At 46.2% G+C, this 12,693-nt stretch overlaps 1 protein-coding gene across 2 annotated transcripts in view; it reads left to right on the top strand.

Annotated features, from left to right (window-relative positions):
• Positions 1-8,224, top strand: part of AFF1 (ALF transcription elongation factor 1) — a 106,047-nt gene extending 97,823 nt beyond the window's left edge. For both annotated transcript variants that reach the window (XM_065633433.1, XM_065633432.1), the window contains exons 20-21: positions 705-934; positions 3,649-8,224. In XM_065633433.1, the coding sequence (XP_065489505.1) occupies positions 705-934; positions 3,649-3,770 (352 nt within the window). In that variant the 3' untranslated portion in view covers positions 3,771-8,224. The remainder of the gene's footprint in view (positions 1-704; positions 935-3,648) is intronic.
• Positions 8,225-12,693: the final 4,469 nt, after the last annotated feature.

Genomic DNA, 12,693 nt, shown 5'->3' with positions numbered 1-12,693 from the left:
ATGGTAAGCGCATTTGGCAGATAGCTACCCAGCTCCATGTCTGTCCTTTTTAAGTTCTGCAGTTGAGAGAGGCTTGTTTGGTCTTTGATAGTGATGCCGAAATTCCAGTTATTTTTTTGCCACTTTGCACAGTAGTTTATTGGGAAGGAAATGCTCTCCCAAGAGCAGTGGTGGAAGCCCTGTCATACCAGCAACTAAAATTAGGTGGGGCAAAGTGATGTGATGAAGCCAGCCTATGTCTGGAGGGCAGGCAGCTGACTGCATTTAGCTTCCCCAGGTCTATAAATAAGTGTGTGTAGGCTGACCTGGGCTGCTTTGACTAGCTGTCAGAAAGCTCCAGCCTCCATAGGTGGGGAGCTTCAGCACACATGGAGTGAAATTCATTAGGAAAAAACACTCAGATAATCCAGTGAAGGTTTCCACAAGTAGGTGTAGATTTTTGGAAGGTAAATGCATGGCCCTTTCTGCTGTCTGGTCCCACACTTTCTTTTATCATGAGGAGTCCTTAGAGTTGTAAGTAACTTCAAAGACTTTGGTCTTGCACTGGAAGGACAGTTACATGTTACATACCTGAACACATGGCAGTTTTCAGCACGCCATATTGCAGGCTTGGATGACACCACATAGCTCCTGGCATAAGATAGTCTCGTGGCAAGACTCTGAAGGTAAATAAATGTTCACGGTGGCGTTTCTTTCTCCTGCAGAAGCACAGGTATGCCTTCTCCTCTTTCTCCAATGCCGTCTCCTGCCAGTTCTGCGAATTCTCAGCCAGGATCAAACGCTAGCAACTGCAGTGGCAACAGCATTGGCTCTTCACTCACCGTCCCCTATACTATCCCAAGCATCACTTCTTCCTATGTCAACATCACTTCCTATATCCTCTATGCGTATGATATTTGGGAACAGGCTGATGCACTGGCCAGGAAGAATAAGGGTAAGTTTTTGCCTTCCATCTTCTCTGTCTTGTGTTGTGGTTATGTGTATGTACTTGCTTAAATCCTAATGTTCTGTGTAGCAAACACCCTACCTAAAGATCGAGGCATTAAATATGTTGGAATAGGCAGCTACAGCATACAGGCAGGTTATTGGCAGAGATACCTGATGGTGATAGATTGGTGAGTGTTCCGATTAAAAGGTTGTCTTGGCATCCTCAAATGTCTAGGAGCTAAGGGATGAGGGTATCAAGTGCAGGAAACCAGCCAGCTCACTTCATGGTAACATAAGAAGTGTAAGGGGCTTTTTGCTGTCTGTTTTTCCGTTTGGGGCACTTAGCTTTTCTGAGTTGCTTTACTTTTTTCACAAACAGCTTTGTGGCCTGTAGCCTTGTGTTCTAGCTTGCTTGTCAAACTCCCAGGTGTTTTTTGTCTTGAAAACAGTGAAGCTGGATTCTCTCCATAACAGAGAAGCTGAGCAGCACTTGGAGTTCTTGCTGGGCATGTAACCAGCATTTGCCAGTAACATCACGTAAAATAGCTGCTACTTCTTTTATTTTACAGTTTAGTTGTTAAAAATATTGTATTTTCCTGTGGTACAGGCAGTGGTGAAAAGGCAAAAGCCCTACAGCGGGTGCAGTTCAGTCTGTAACTTGCCATCCCATGTGGCATTTGCAGTGTCATTTTTCATAAAACACAAATTTTGTGAGCTACTGTGGGCGAAGGGGTGTATTGCCACAATCTGCTGCCAAACTTGCAAAAGAAAATAAGCACGATGTGCCTGGCTGAGTTGTTGGAAAGCTGTAAAAACACTCAGGCTAATCATGCAGTTGCTAAAATTGAAAAGTCTTTGCAAATCACCTTTCAACAAAGTAACTCCAGTTGCTGGCTGTGCTCAGAGCGAATCTGTGCTCGCAGCAGCAATTCATGTGCAGTATTTTGGATTATATCCTCAAAAGGCTGATAAAAGACCATCGCACAGAAGGAGCGGCGGATGCTGCTGGTAAGCCAGAGGAATGAGTCACAGAGGAAAACCCATGAGAGGGCAGCCTGAGCGCAATCTTGCATCAATCCAGACTAAATTTGAAACTTGCTCTGCATTGCCATTTTCATGTAGGGGAATGATGACTGGGGTAGTAAATACCCCCAATGGAGTGGATCTGTGCAGGAGAACAGCATGTGTGGGCTTTGCAGGTGTTGTCACTGTTCAGGACAGTGAAAAAGATTGAAAACTGGAACTTGTTGATATTAAGCGTAACGTACAGATGCCAAGAGGTACAGAGAGTAAGTACATGAAACTTAAAAAAAAAAAAAAGCCACATCCTTGACTCTTTTATGTGATTCATAGAGCATAAGAAGAAGAGGAAAGAGCAGAGGCCTTCAGCTATCATGTTCCCTTAAACAGGGAAGTCGTAAGTTAGTGGAAAGCAGTGAGTTCTCATTAATGTCCGAGTCACTTGTGCAGAGCTGAAGTGGTTTTTGGTGAGTCCCCAAGCAGGTGCTCCCAGCTCAGGACCCAGCTCCTCACTGTAATTCAGAGCAGCGCTGTGGATCATGGGGCTCAAACAGGTTGTCTTCTGGCCTCTGATCTCCCACAGCGAGGACAAGCTGAGGTTGCACGTGTGCATGTGAAGTCGCTCTCCTGTCACACTGTGCTGTGGTCACAGATCAGATGATCTTTTGTTTGTTCAGGCATGGGGTTTGGACTCCTGCTTACAGCTCTTCCATTCCCCATGGAGGGAATGGATATCTGTTTTGTAAAAAAAAAAAAAAAAAAAAAAAAAAAAAGAGGCAGGAAAATCAGGAGAAATTAAAGTATTAGAGTGAAAACGTGTGCTCTGCTTCTGAAGTGTTCCTTGCACAGCCAAGCAGAAATTTTCAGCCTCCAGTTTCAACCTTTATGTGTAAAAAAGGAGAGCCGGGGGTGGCCAGGTTCTGACAAAGGCACCTGGCAACACAGTCAAGACTAGAGGGACTGGGACAAGCCTGTGTTGCTGGAAGGCAGGTCATGCAGGAATGTTTTGGAAAGGTGACTGGAAAGGAATAGGTGTGGCAATTTCCTGTAATTCACCGTCACCTGCACAGCCAATTGCCAGCCCAGAGCAGGGCGTACAGCCTGCTGGCACCTCCGGGCAGGTCAGATGTGTGGCAAGAGCCATCTCAGGCTAGATATGAGGAAGAAATTTTTTACAACGAGGGTGGTGAAACACTGGCCCAGGTTGCCCAGAGGGGTGGTGGATGCCCCATCCCTGGAGACATCCCAGGCCAGGCTGGACGGGGCTCTGAGCACCTAATCTGGTTGAAGATGGCCCTGCTCATGGCAGGGGGGTTGGACTAGATGAGCTGTGAAGGTCCCTTCCAACCCAAACCAGTCTATAAAACACGCAGCAGGGACTGCTGGGGTGTGAACACCTGAATGTTTGCCCACTTACCACTGAGTCTTGATGTCCTATCAAAGCCAGCGCTTGGGGAGGCAGTTCGGTGTGTGCACGTGTGTGTGAGCGCGTTTTCCTCACACATGCTCTACCTCGTGTCCTTGTTATGCTTCCCAGCCTTCTAATATTGCTGAGCTCTCTGCATTAATGATGTGTTTAATGGGACCTGCTGACAGTGTGCTGCTCTTGCTGTTGTTGCTTCTCGCTGTCCCCGTGCCTGTCAGATGTACCTGTTGTGTGACACCAATCAAATGTTTTCTCTTTCCCTCCCCTTTTTCCAGAGTTTTTTGCCGAACTCAGCACAGCGACATGCACTCTGGCACTGAACAGTAGCATGACTGAACTGGTACACTATGTTAGACAGGGTTTACAGTGGCTGAGACTGGAAACAAATACGCCTTAACTGGTGCTCAAGGTGGTTAAGTACCTTGAACTCTTTTGCACTTTGGAAGCCTCAGAAACAGTCTGACTTGTTGAATCATTGGATACAAAGCACCTGCAAGGGAATATAAATCAAAGTGGAAGGGATCTGGTTACACTGGAAAAACTTTGAACTGTGTTTTTAGGGTAGCGCTTTGCTGCCTTGAATAAAGAAGAGATGGAGGAAAGCCTCAACATTGATGGCACCTTCCTTTAAAATGATGAAGTGCAATGAACTGTCTCAATGGCTCAATGTATTGATGGTCTATAAACATTTCTATTACAAATAACCAGCAGGACAATAATCACTCATGAAGAAGTGCCGACAAGTAGGAAATCTGCCTCCAGAGGTTATTATGCAACATCCCACAGTCCACAACAGTTGTGTGCCCAGAAGATGTGTCAGAGGAGTGTTTTTTGCAAGCACGGATGCAATCTTTGGTGTTGGGTCTTTGTTTCTCAGATGGCAAGTAGCAATCTCCTCAGCCCCCGACAGCATTACGTTACAGTAAAAACAGCGAAGTGGCCTGCCTTGCCTGCTTTCCAGCTGCACCGTCTTGTGTTTGCCAGCTAGCTGCTGCCCTGAGAATCGGGTGAAGCCACTGCCTTCAGTGCTGCAAGTTCACTTCTCAAGCCATCGTTGCTTTGGTCCTTCTCGTCACACACTCGCACGTGCCCTTAGCACTGAAACTATGGTACTTTAGGGTCTTGCTTGGTTTAAGCCTCGTCAGCCAAACACAGTTGGGGTGGCAAAAGCAACTAGGTGTGGTTGGAAACAGCTCTTCCTCTCTTCTGCGTTGAAGGGACAACACTCGCACTGAGGACTCCTTGCCCGCTTGCTTTTTATTGTTACAGTGAGTGGGGGTGGACCGGCTGTCCTGGGTCACTGTGATTGCTTGGACATTGTTCTGAGTCTGAGAGCTTGCATGGTGAGGAATCACTTCTGTTTCAGGAGGAACTAAGTGGCTGAATGTGGAACATAAGACAAATTTTGTGTTTGGATATTTGCCTGTAGCCACTGCTGGTCTTGGTGAATATCGAAGAGCAAGATTTGGTACCAAAGTAGGGCATCCTTCGTGTGGGAGATAACTCATGTGCTCTTTCTTAACCAGACTATAGGATGGGCCCAAGTACTTAGAAATCTGTCAAGGGAACACGAAAGGAAATTATTAGCTGTTGGAAAGCATTTTTTTCCTTTCCAGGAGCTGCGTGTTTGCGATTTTGCAGCTGACAGTAATGGTGAAGGCAGCATCCGCAGCAATCAGTCAGATGACACCCTTCTCTACCCAAAGATATCCTGTTGTGTGACAGCAGCATCCTGCCATCCTCCTATCTCATAGTGTGCCTTAGCCCTCTGGTCCCCTCTTGCATCCCTCACCCTATCTCTGACAGACCTGTGGGGGTGGTGAATGGGAGGACAGTATCCCAAAATAATTGTGCTTACAGCAAAGAACACGTCTCCTGTGGATTAGCACCCTTTTCCACATTCAGGATGGAGGAACAGGTCTGCTCACAAAAATCGACAAATATCAGCAAAAAGGTCTGCATTTCCAAAAGCAGTTTCTGTAGAAATGGCGCCTGCCACGGGGAAGCCTGGAGGCCTCCTGTGCCTGGGAGGAGCCGGCAGGAGTGCCTGCGGCTCTGCCCCAGCACACGGGAGCTCCCCCCTCGCCTCCCTGGCAGTGGAGGGTGGCCGGGATCCCTGCTGGGTCTTCCCCACACCTTCAAAGGACTGTCCTTTTATGTTCACTTTATTGAAAGCCTTAGTGCATTTCAGGGATAAGCTGCCCTAACCAGTGGAAGGAAGGTCCGTGTGTCCCCCCCTTCCCTGTTTTACCTATCAAACTTCACTTGGGCTCCTCCTTGCTGGAGGAGCGACTACTCCGAGTAAGGCAGGGGCAGAGTGTTGGCTGTTGGCTCAGCGTTGGCTGTTTTGTTCTCAGGAAGTGCGGGGATGGCCAGCCGGGCTCAGGGCCTCACGTGCACTTTGGAGCTCGATTCCAGACTGGTGGGTCAATGCCTTCTTCTGACTTTGTCTTCAAACAAAGCTTAGTTTTAGGACCACAAGCCAAGGAGGAGGAAGAAGGAAGAAAGCTTTTATTGAACCTGAAAACCCACGTGGGAGTCTGAGAACCGTAGCGGAGCATTAGGGGTGAGTGTGAGGCGAAGCAGGGACACAAGTACCCCTGGTACTTGCATTTCACATATGCCCATCTCCCTCCCTGCTGCCAGCCCGCGGGTGCGCCGGCTCCTGCCCTCGCAAGCACTTTGCTGCCCAGGTAGCGATAGTCTCTTGCCCTGTTCCTAAGAAAGCTCGTGCAAGGATGTTGGCCAAGTGAAGTTGGTAAGAAGACACCCGGGGAAGGCAGGTGGACTAGTGGCATTTGCTTCTTTTCAGTCGGGAAAAGGCAGCACACGTTCTGCCGTCATGCAAGGGCGGTTCCCGCACCAAGGGCAAAACTCCCCCAAACTTTGGAGGAAATGAGGTCACAGGCAGGTCAGGAGTGATTTGGGGGCTCTCATTTCAAAAACCGGGAGTGGTCTGTGGGAGCATCAGTACCAAACTACACAGCAGGAAGCTCTGTTTTGTTTCAGGTCATGGAGAAGACTGTTTAAATAATAGGGGTTTGGTTTGGGTTTTTTGTTTTTTGTTTGTTTTTTTTTTTAAAGCCATCCTATTTCAGCCTTGAACCAGGTCAGAGGCCTGCAAAGGGTCAGGAAAGATGCTCATCGTTTTCACTTGGGCCTGTTCAGGCCTTTAAAAAAAAATAAAAACCAAACAAAAATAAACAAACCAAACCAAAATGTAACAGTGGAGGAAACAACATTTGCCATTAGGAAACAAAACCATGAATTCAAGGAAAAACTGAGATGATGGTTGAGTCCCAGGAGAGGAGGCAGCTATGGTGGCAAAGTAGCATCATTTCCATGCAATATTTATTTAGAAGAAATAATACGTGTTGAAATTGTCAAATGTTCTATTTTTAAGATGCCATTTATTTAATAGTTGAAAACCCCACTTACATGAAGATAGAGATCTCTTCTGTAACTGAAAGTCAAAGTCTGACTGCAATGTCCTCGTTTTTGGTTTTGTCCTCTCCCCTCCCTCTTGGTTCCCATTACAAATCTGTACATCTTAAACTTATTTTGGGGGTGTATGTCCCTCTTGTAAATAACCTTTTCTGCCCTGTGTGTGATGGAGCTTCCGAGATGGGTGATTCATTCATTCATATGGGGAAATAAATGATAAATGAAGTAGCCAATTCATTATGAGTTGTTGCAAGAGTCCTCGTCTTCTTGGCTTGCAGAGAAATTTGCCTTTTCTCTTTGAATGGTCTCAGTGTTTCCCTGAGGAATCCCACAGGGTTTCGTGCCCTGTGGTAGCTCCGCTTCTCCATGGTTGTGCGAGGTGATCTCTTTACAGTGGCCTCGTACATCTTGTTTGGGGCTTTTTCCACTTTTCGCGTTATGTCGGGCAATGTAACCGTTCCTTAGAAGAATGATTTTTGCATATTTGTGTGCACTATTGTGGTATAATTCGTGTGTGTATAATTCAGGTCCTTTCTGCAACAGGCATTACACCTGCGATGTTTGCTAATAACGGATGTGGTTTTCTAATGTAGTATGTAAATTGCAGAGGACACTGAAACCTGTTTTAATACCCACAAGATCTGTTGCTGTTACAGATGTATAAAGAAATGGTACGCCTTTTTTAGGTCAGTACACTTTGTCACTGGACACTTAAAATCCCACTGATGAAATTGGCATTGAAGTAAGAATAAAAGGAAAAAATATCTAGTTTATAAAGAAAAAAAAAAAAAAGAATGCGAAACATCCCCAGCTGAACACCTGGTGGGATTTTTAGCTACAGACTAGACAGCAGGACCTGGATGGTGTGTTTGCTCGGGTGAGGTGGGTCTGAGACACAGTTCACTGACATGAGTTCATGTTTCAAGTCTCACCAAGCCAGGTCAGCCCCAGGCTGGAGGATAAGAAGAAAGAACATAGGAAGATAGCGTGTGGTTGGGCCGTACAGACATGAATTAAGCATCTGTGAATTTTGTTGTGGTTTTGGTGGGGTGCAAGGGGTAGTTGGACATGAGCTGTCCTGCCTGCTGGCTGGGGGGAAACTGCTTTTCCTGGGACATTTGTGTCTCCTGTCCCACCATTTCCTTCCCCCTCAGCCCCCAAAAGGTGCGTTTCCCAAAGTGGGTTAGGTTTGGAGGTGGGGAGCAGAGGGAGGAGGTCATCCGAAAGCCAGGAGGGAAAGGGGGAAGGGGCAGCTGTGGGGCTGCAGCAGGTGCTGGCTGCCCCGCTCAGCTCTCTGCGCAGAGCCCTGGCCCCCCAGGCCAAAAATATTTGGGGTTTGTTTTTCAGTAATGTTTTGATGTTGTTGCTTGTTTATTTATTGAGCCTTTATTGACCAAACCTAATTTTGCAACCATGTTTAATTTATTTTGAGATCTGTTACATTAATACATTATAGATTAGCTTGCTTTCTCTCTTTGGCTTGGCTCACCCTTTTTAACGACAAATGTTATTTTTGGCAAAACAGCTATGTTAAAGTTGATTGCAGTTTCTCAGCCCTGTGCTGGTCTCCAAACACTAAGATATCCCTTTGGCAGCCTGTGCTTTCTTTATATTAATTGCACTTTTAGTAACCCATTGCTACCCGTGTTCCTGGGGCATCGTCAGTGTTTCTGAACGCATTTTCTGTAGACTTTTGTGTTCCTGAAACAAAGACTTGTGCGTGTTACAGCGGCAGCGCATGATCTCTGCTGTTTGCGATATGTTTTGTGAAGGTCCGGGGTTCCTGGATTTCCCTGGTTTTTTTCTCTCCTGCTCAATGTTGCTGAAGTTTGGGTTTTCTCTGGGTCCAGCATTTCCTATCGTAGCAATGCAGCAACGTTGTCCACTTCTGTAAAGCCATCAAAACTGCATCCCAACTGATGGCTTCTTTCTGTTCTCTCTCAATATTTGAAGGTGCGTGCCAGCCCGTCTGTGGTAGCTGAAAGGTATTTCTGAAAGTTGCTCCAACCCGCACGCTTTTTCCTTGTTACACGTGAGGTGCAGCAGGCTCTGAGCTTGCTCGTGAGCTTGCTCACTGTTCTGAAAAGAGCTAGTTGGGATTTGGGATAAGGCTTTTTGCTTTGTCTTGTTTTTCCGGAGGACCCTGGGAAATGGGGGTGAGCTGGAACGCAGCAGTGTCAATATCCTAGAGCTCATGGAGAAATGAGGATGCTGAACCTCTTGCAAAATGGAGTCTTCAGTGGGAAAATAAAAAAAAACGAGGGGAGGAGACTGATGTGTTTGACCTCAGCACTGAATCCACACTCTGAGGCTTCTGTGAATAAGAAGCAGCTGCCTCTTATAGTCCTTGCAAAAGAAGAAAACCAGATCTGTGATACAGCTAAAAAAACCCAAAAAACGAACAAACAAAACCAAAAAACAAACCCACAAAAAAAACTCTCCAAAGAAATTGTGCCACAGATCTCATTTGTTTGTCTTCTACACTAAGGATGAATTGCTGCATGTGTGCGTGTATGTATATGTAAAATTAAAATAAGAATTTTGACTTGATTGTCTTCAAGTTCTTCAGATGAAAGAGATGTTCATCAAATCTGTGAAGGTGAAATAAAAAACAAGCTGCCTGGGGAGGGGGAATTTCTTGTTTTGCTGATCTGAAGCGGAGATGTGTCCCCCTCTGATGCACTCTGCTCACACAAGCTTTGCTCGTCGGCGAGGGTTTCTGTGGCTGCACAACGTGTGGTCATGTCAAGCATCTTCCCTGGCACATGGTTGAATTTCTGGAAATATTCAACAGCACGAACTTGACACTGTCTTCGACTCATTGTCCCCTTTTGAGGGGAGATATCAAAATGGCGTGTTTCAAGGTTTTTTTAACCTTGACGTTTGAAATCCAGGTGGCTGTTCTGATGAGACCATGATGCTGGGAGTCATTTGTAAGTACCACTTTGTCAAAATATTCAAGCATGTTTCCAAATCCCATTTACTTTGTGTGAGACTGGGGCGTGTTTTACTGGGCCAGGTATCCTCAGGAGCTCTGGGTACCCAGTATGTGTTTTCCTTTTTTCCTCTCTCCTAATGATGGCATGTGTAGTAGTCCTGTGCTGCCTTTCTCTTTTGGTTGGTAATGTGCAAAAGAAGACAGAGTCGGTCTTCTGTTTTATCAGCTCGTTTTGCCTGAGCATGCGGAGTAGAGATGCTGTTCGGCTCTGCTCTTCCATTCTGTCCTTTCTGTCCTGCATCGACCGTGGTTTTGGCGGGGAAGCTGGCAGCCCCTTGCACAAAGGAAACGTGAGAAAAGGGAGGAGAAAGCTGCCATGTGGCGGGCGTAATGCACGATGACAACGTGACTTCTAAACGCGATCATGTTGGCGGCTGTAACGTGCTGTTTGTTTCACCTGGCAGCTGTTCAGTCGGAGGTCTGGCTCGGACTGTGCCAGAGCACTGCGGGGATTTGCAGTTGCTCTCTCCCAGCATCCTGTGCTGAGTTAGGTGTGCTGACTTGCACTGACCTATTTCTTTTATTTCTTGGAAAACGTGTGCAGGGGAGGATAATTTAGCCTGTGCTAAGGCTCACCCATCAAGCAAATGAAGACACAGAAATGTTTATCACTGGCTATGTAAGCAGAGCCAAGCCTTGCTACCACTCCCAGGAGCGGCTATAACTGCATAGTTTCCTGCTTAGAGCATTAACTTTCAAGACCCACTAATTTAATAACCATGAGATAAATTCTCCTGCGGGACACTGGCAGGTGTTAAATGGCAGCTGCAGCTACGTGTGTGTTCTCTCCATCACGGCCCAGGGCATGTGTGTCTTATTATTTCTGTCAGGACGCGCGGGTGCCGCACCAGCTCACACAGGTTGTGCACCTACTGGGAGACTGAGTCACTGTTTCGGTGGAGAGCTTACAGCAGGTAAGTGTTTGCCCGGGCTTTTTGCTCAAAGTGATGGAACACAACAACCCCTGCAGACCAGACAAGTCAGATGGCAGAAATTATATAGCTGCCTGTTGGCGCTGTGTGTGTGTGTGCTGGAACTGGCTTAAAATGAAACTGTCCGGAATCCAAGGAATTGCGTTAAAATGCTGTGAAGTGGCAGCAGCACCGGCCTTGCTGATGGAGCCAGGAGAGAATTACAAAGAAAGTTTGATCTCTTGGCTGGGAGTGCTTTATTTGCTGCCAGTTCCAGTTGAGAGAACATGCAAACGTTTATAAAACACAGATGTGGTAAAAGTAGCCAGCAAAAAAAATTTAGTGGAGCATCTGGAATAAAGTACTCGGGTTTGCAAAACTGCACTGCAGCAATGTTGAAAATAGTTTTAAAAGCAGTTTCAGCCCAAATAGAGATAGAAATCCCCACTTATTAATAACTATGGGAGTAATCTGGAGTTATGGACTTTGCAGGCATTTGTTCTAATTGAGCTTGAACAGCTTAATTGCCTGATTTTTTTTTTTTTTTTTTTTTTTTTAATTGCCCGATGACAACTCGTTCGTAAAATGAATCTCAGTGTTGCGTGGTATCGGAGTAGTGGTCGCGTCACAGGAGACGGCACTGAGCATCCCGCGGCTGCTCAGCAGAGGGAGCAGACGTGCGCCCAACGCGGTAACGGCAGCTGCTCCTGCTCCTCAGGTGGTGCAGGGCGGTTGCGTTGGGCTGGAGGTGCTGGGAAGCTGCGCTATCGCTGTTGTGTTCTCAGCACTTGGTTTTATCTTTTACCTGCCTGAGCCAGCAAGGCCTGGCCCCTACTCTTCAGCATTTACCGTTCATGGATTTCTTTTTGCCTGTTGATGTGAATTTTCTCATGCAGCTCATTTCCAACTCCTAGAAGAGATGCAATCACTCCAGAATCAAAATGTTGTTTTAAGTGGAGGTAAGACACAGAACTGAGGTTGTGCAGTGGAGATGTGAGAAGGTGGCCTGATTTTAGGTAAGTGCGTGCAAAAGTACAGACCAGCAAAGCAATCTCATAAAATTCCCTGGGATTTTGACAGCCCAATTGCTGCCGGACTGCCTGCATCTCTATTTGTAGCACTCGAATGCAGTCACGTAGAGGAAGAGGCTGCTCAGCCCAAGCGTTGGTTTCAGAATCTGGTGCCAGTCACGCGGCAATTGTGCTTTTATTTAATTACCTTCCCACTGCTCTAAACCAAGAAGTATGTAACCAGATCATGAACAAGATGAGTTCCTTATTTTTGATGAATAAATTGCTTCTGACTTGTTCAGCCTGCCCTACGCTCACACCATGTTGTAACAACGCTGATGCTGAAATAACTGCCCTGAAATCCCACCACACCCAAAAGAAGATCCCAGAGACAGACATGGGGTCCCTTCAGTACCCGGCTGGCATCCTTGTCACCTCCTGCTTCCATGCAGCAGCCTGAGGCCACTGGTTGATTGCCTGATGGTTCTGTTGCATAAATACACCTTGTGTGCACAATCCACTGTGAAATCTGTCTTCTTTGCAGGGCTGCATCCCCCTCTACAGGCAGACGTTTTGGTGAAATAATTTTCTCTCAGCAAGTTTTCAAATGGGAGGAAAGGCTGTAGTCTTTCTGACGGGACTAAGAGTGCATATATATATAGATATAGATATATAGGTATATCTCTATAGATAGAGAGATATATATATTTTGTTTACATTTTAAAATATGCAGGTAATGTGTATCACCACCTAAAGTCTTCTGCCCACATCTGAATATTTTAGCAGGATGTCTAATCCAAACAGTTTTGCTCCAAGCGTGGCTCTATTAGAAATTAGATGCTTTTGGGAAAAGCCATTTTTAAAAGTATTCAAAGCTGTCAAAGTCTAACCAAATGCTCACAAACCCCTGTGAACATAAACAATAAGGCATGAGTTTAAGATCAGTTTGAAAGGAAG

This window comes from Caloenas nicobarica, chromosome 4 (assembly GCF_036013445.1).
Source record: "Caloenas nicobarica isolate bCalNic1 chromosome 4, bCalNic1.hap1, whole genome shotgun sequence".
In the NCBI taxonomy this organism is placed as follows: domain Eukaryota; kingdom Metazoa; phylum Chordata; class Aves; order Columbiformes; family Columbidae; genus Caloenas; species Caloenas nicobarica.
Note: the sequence above shows the minus strand (reverse complement) of the source record. Positions and strands in the feature narration are given on the sequence as shown.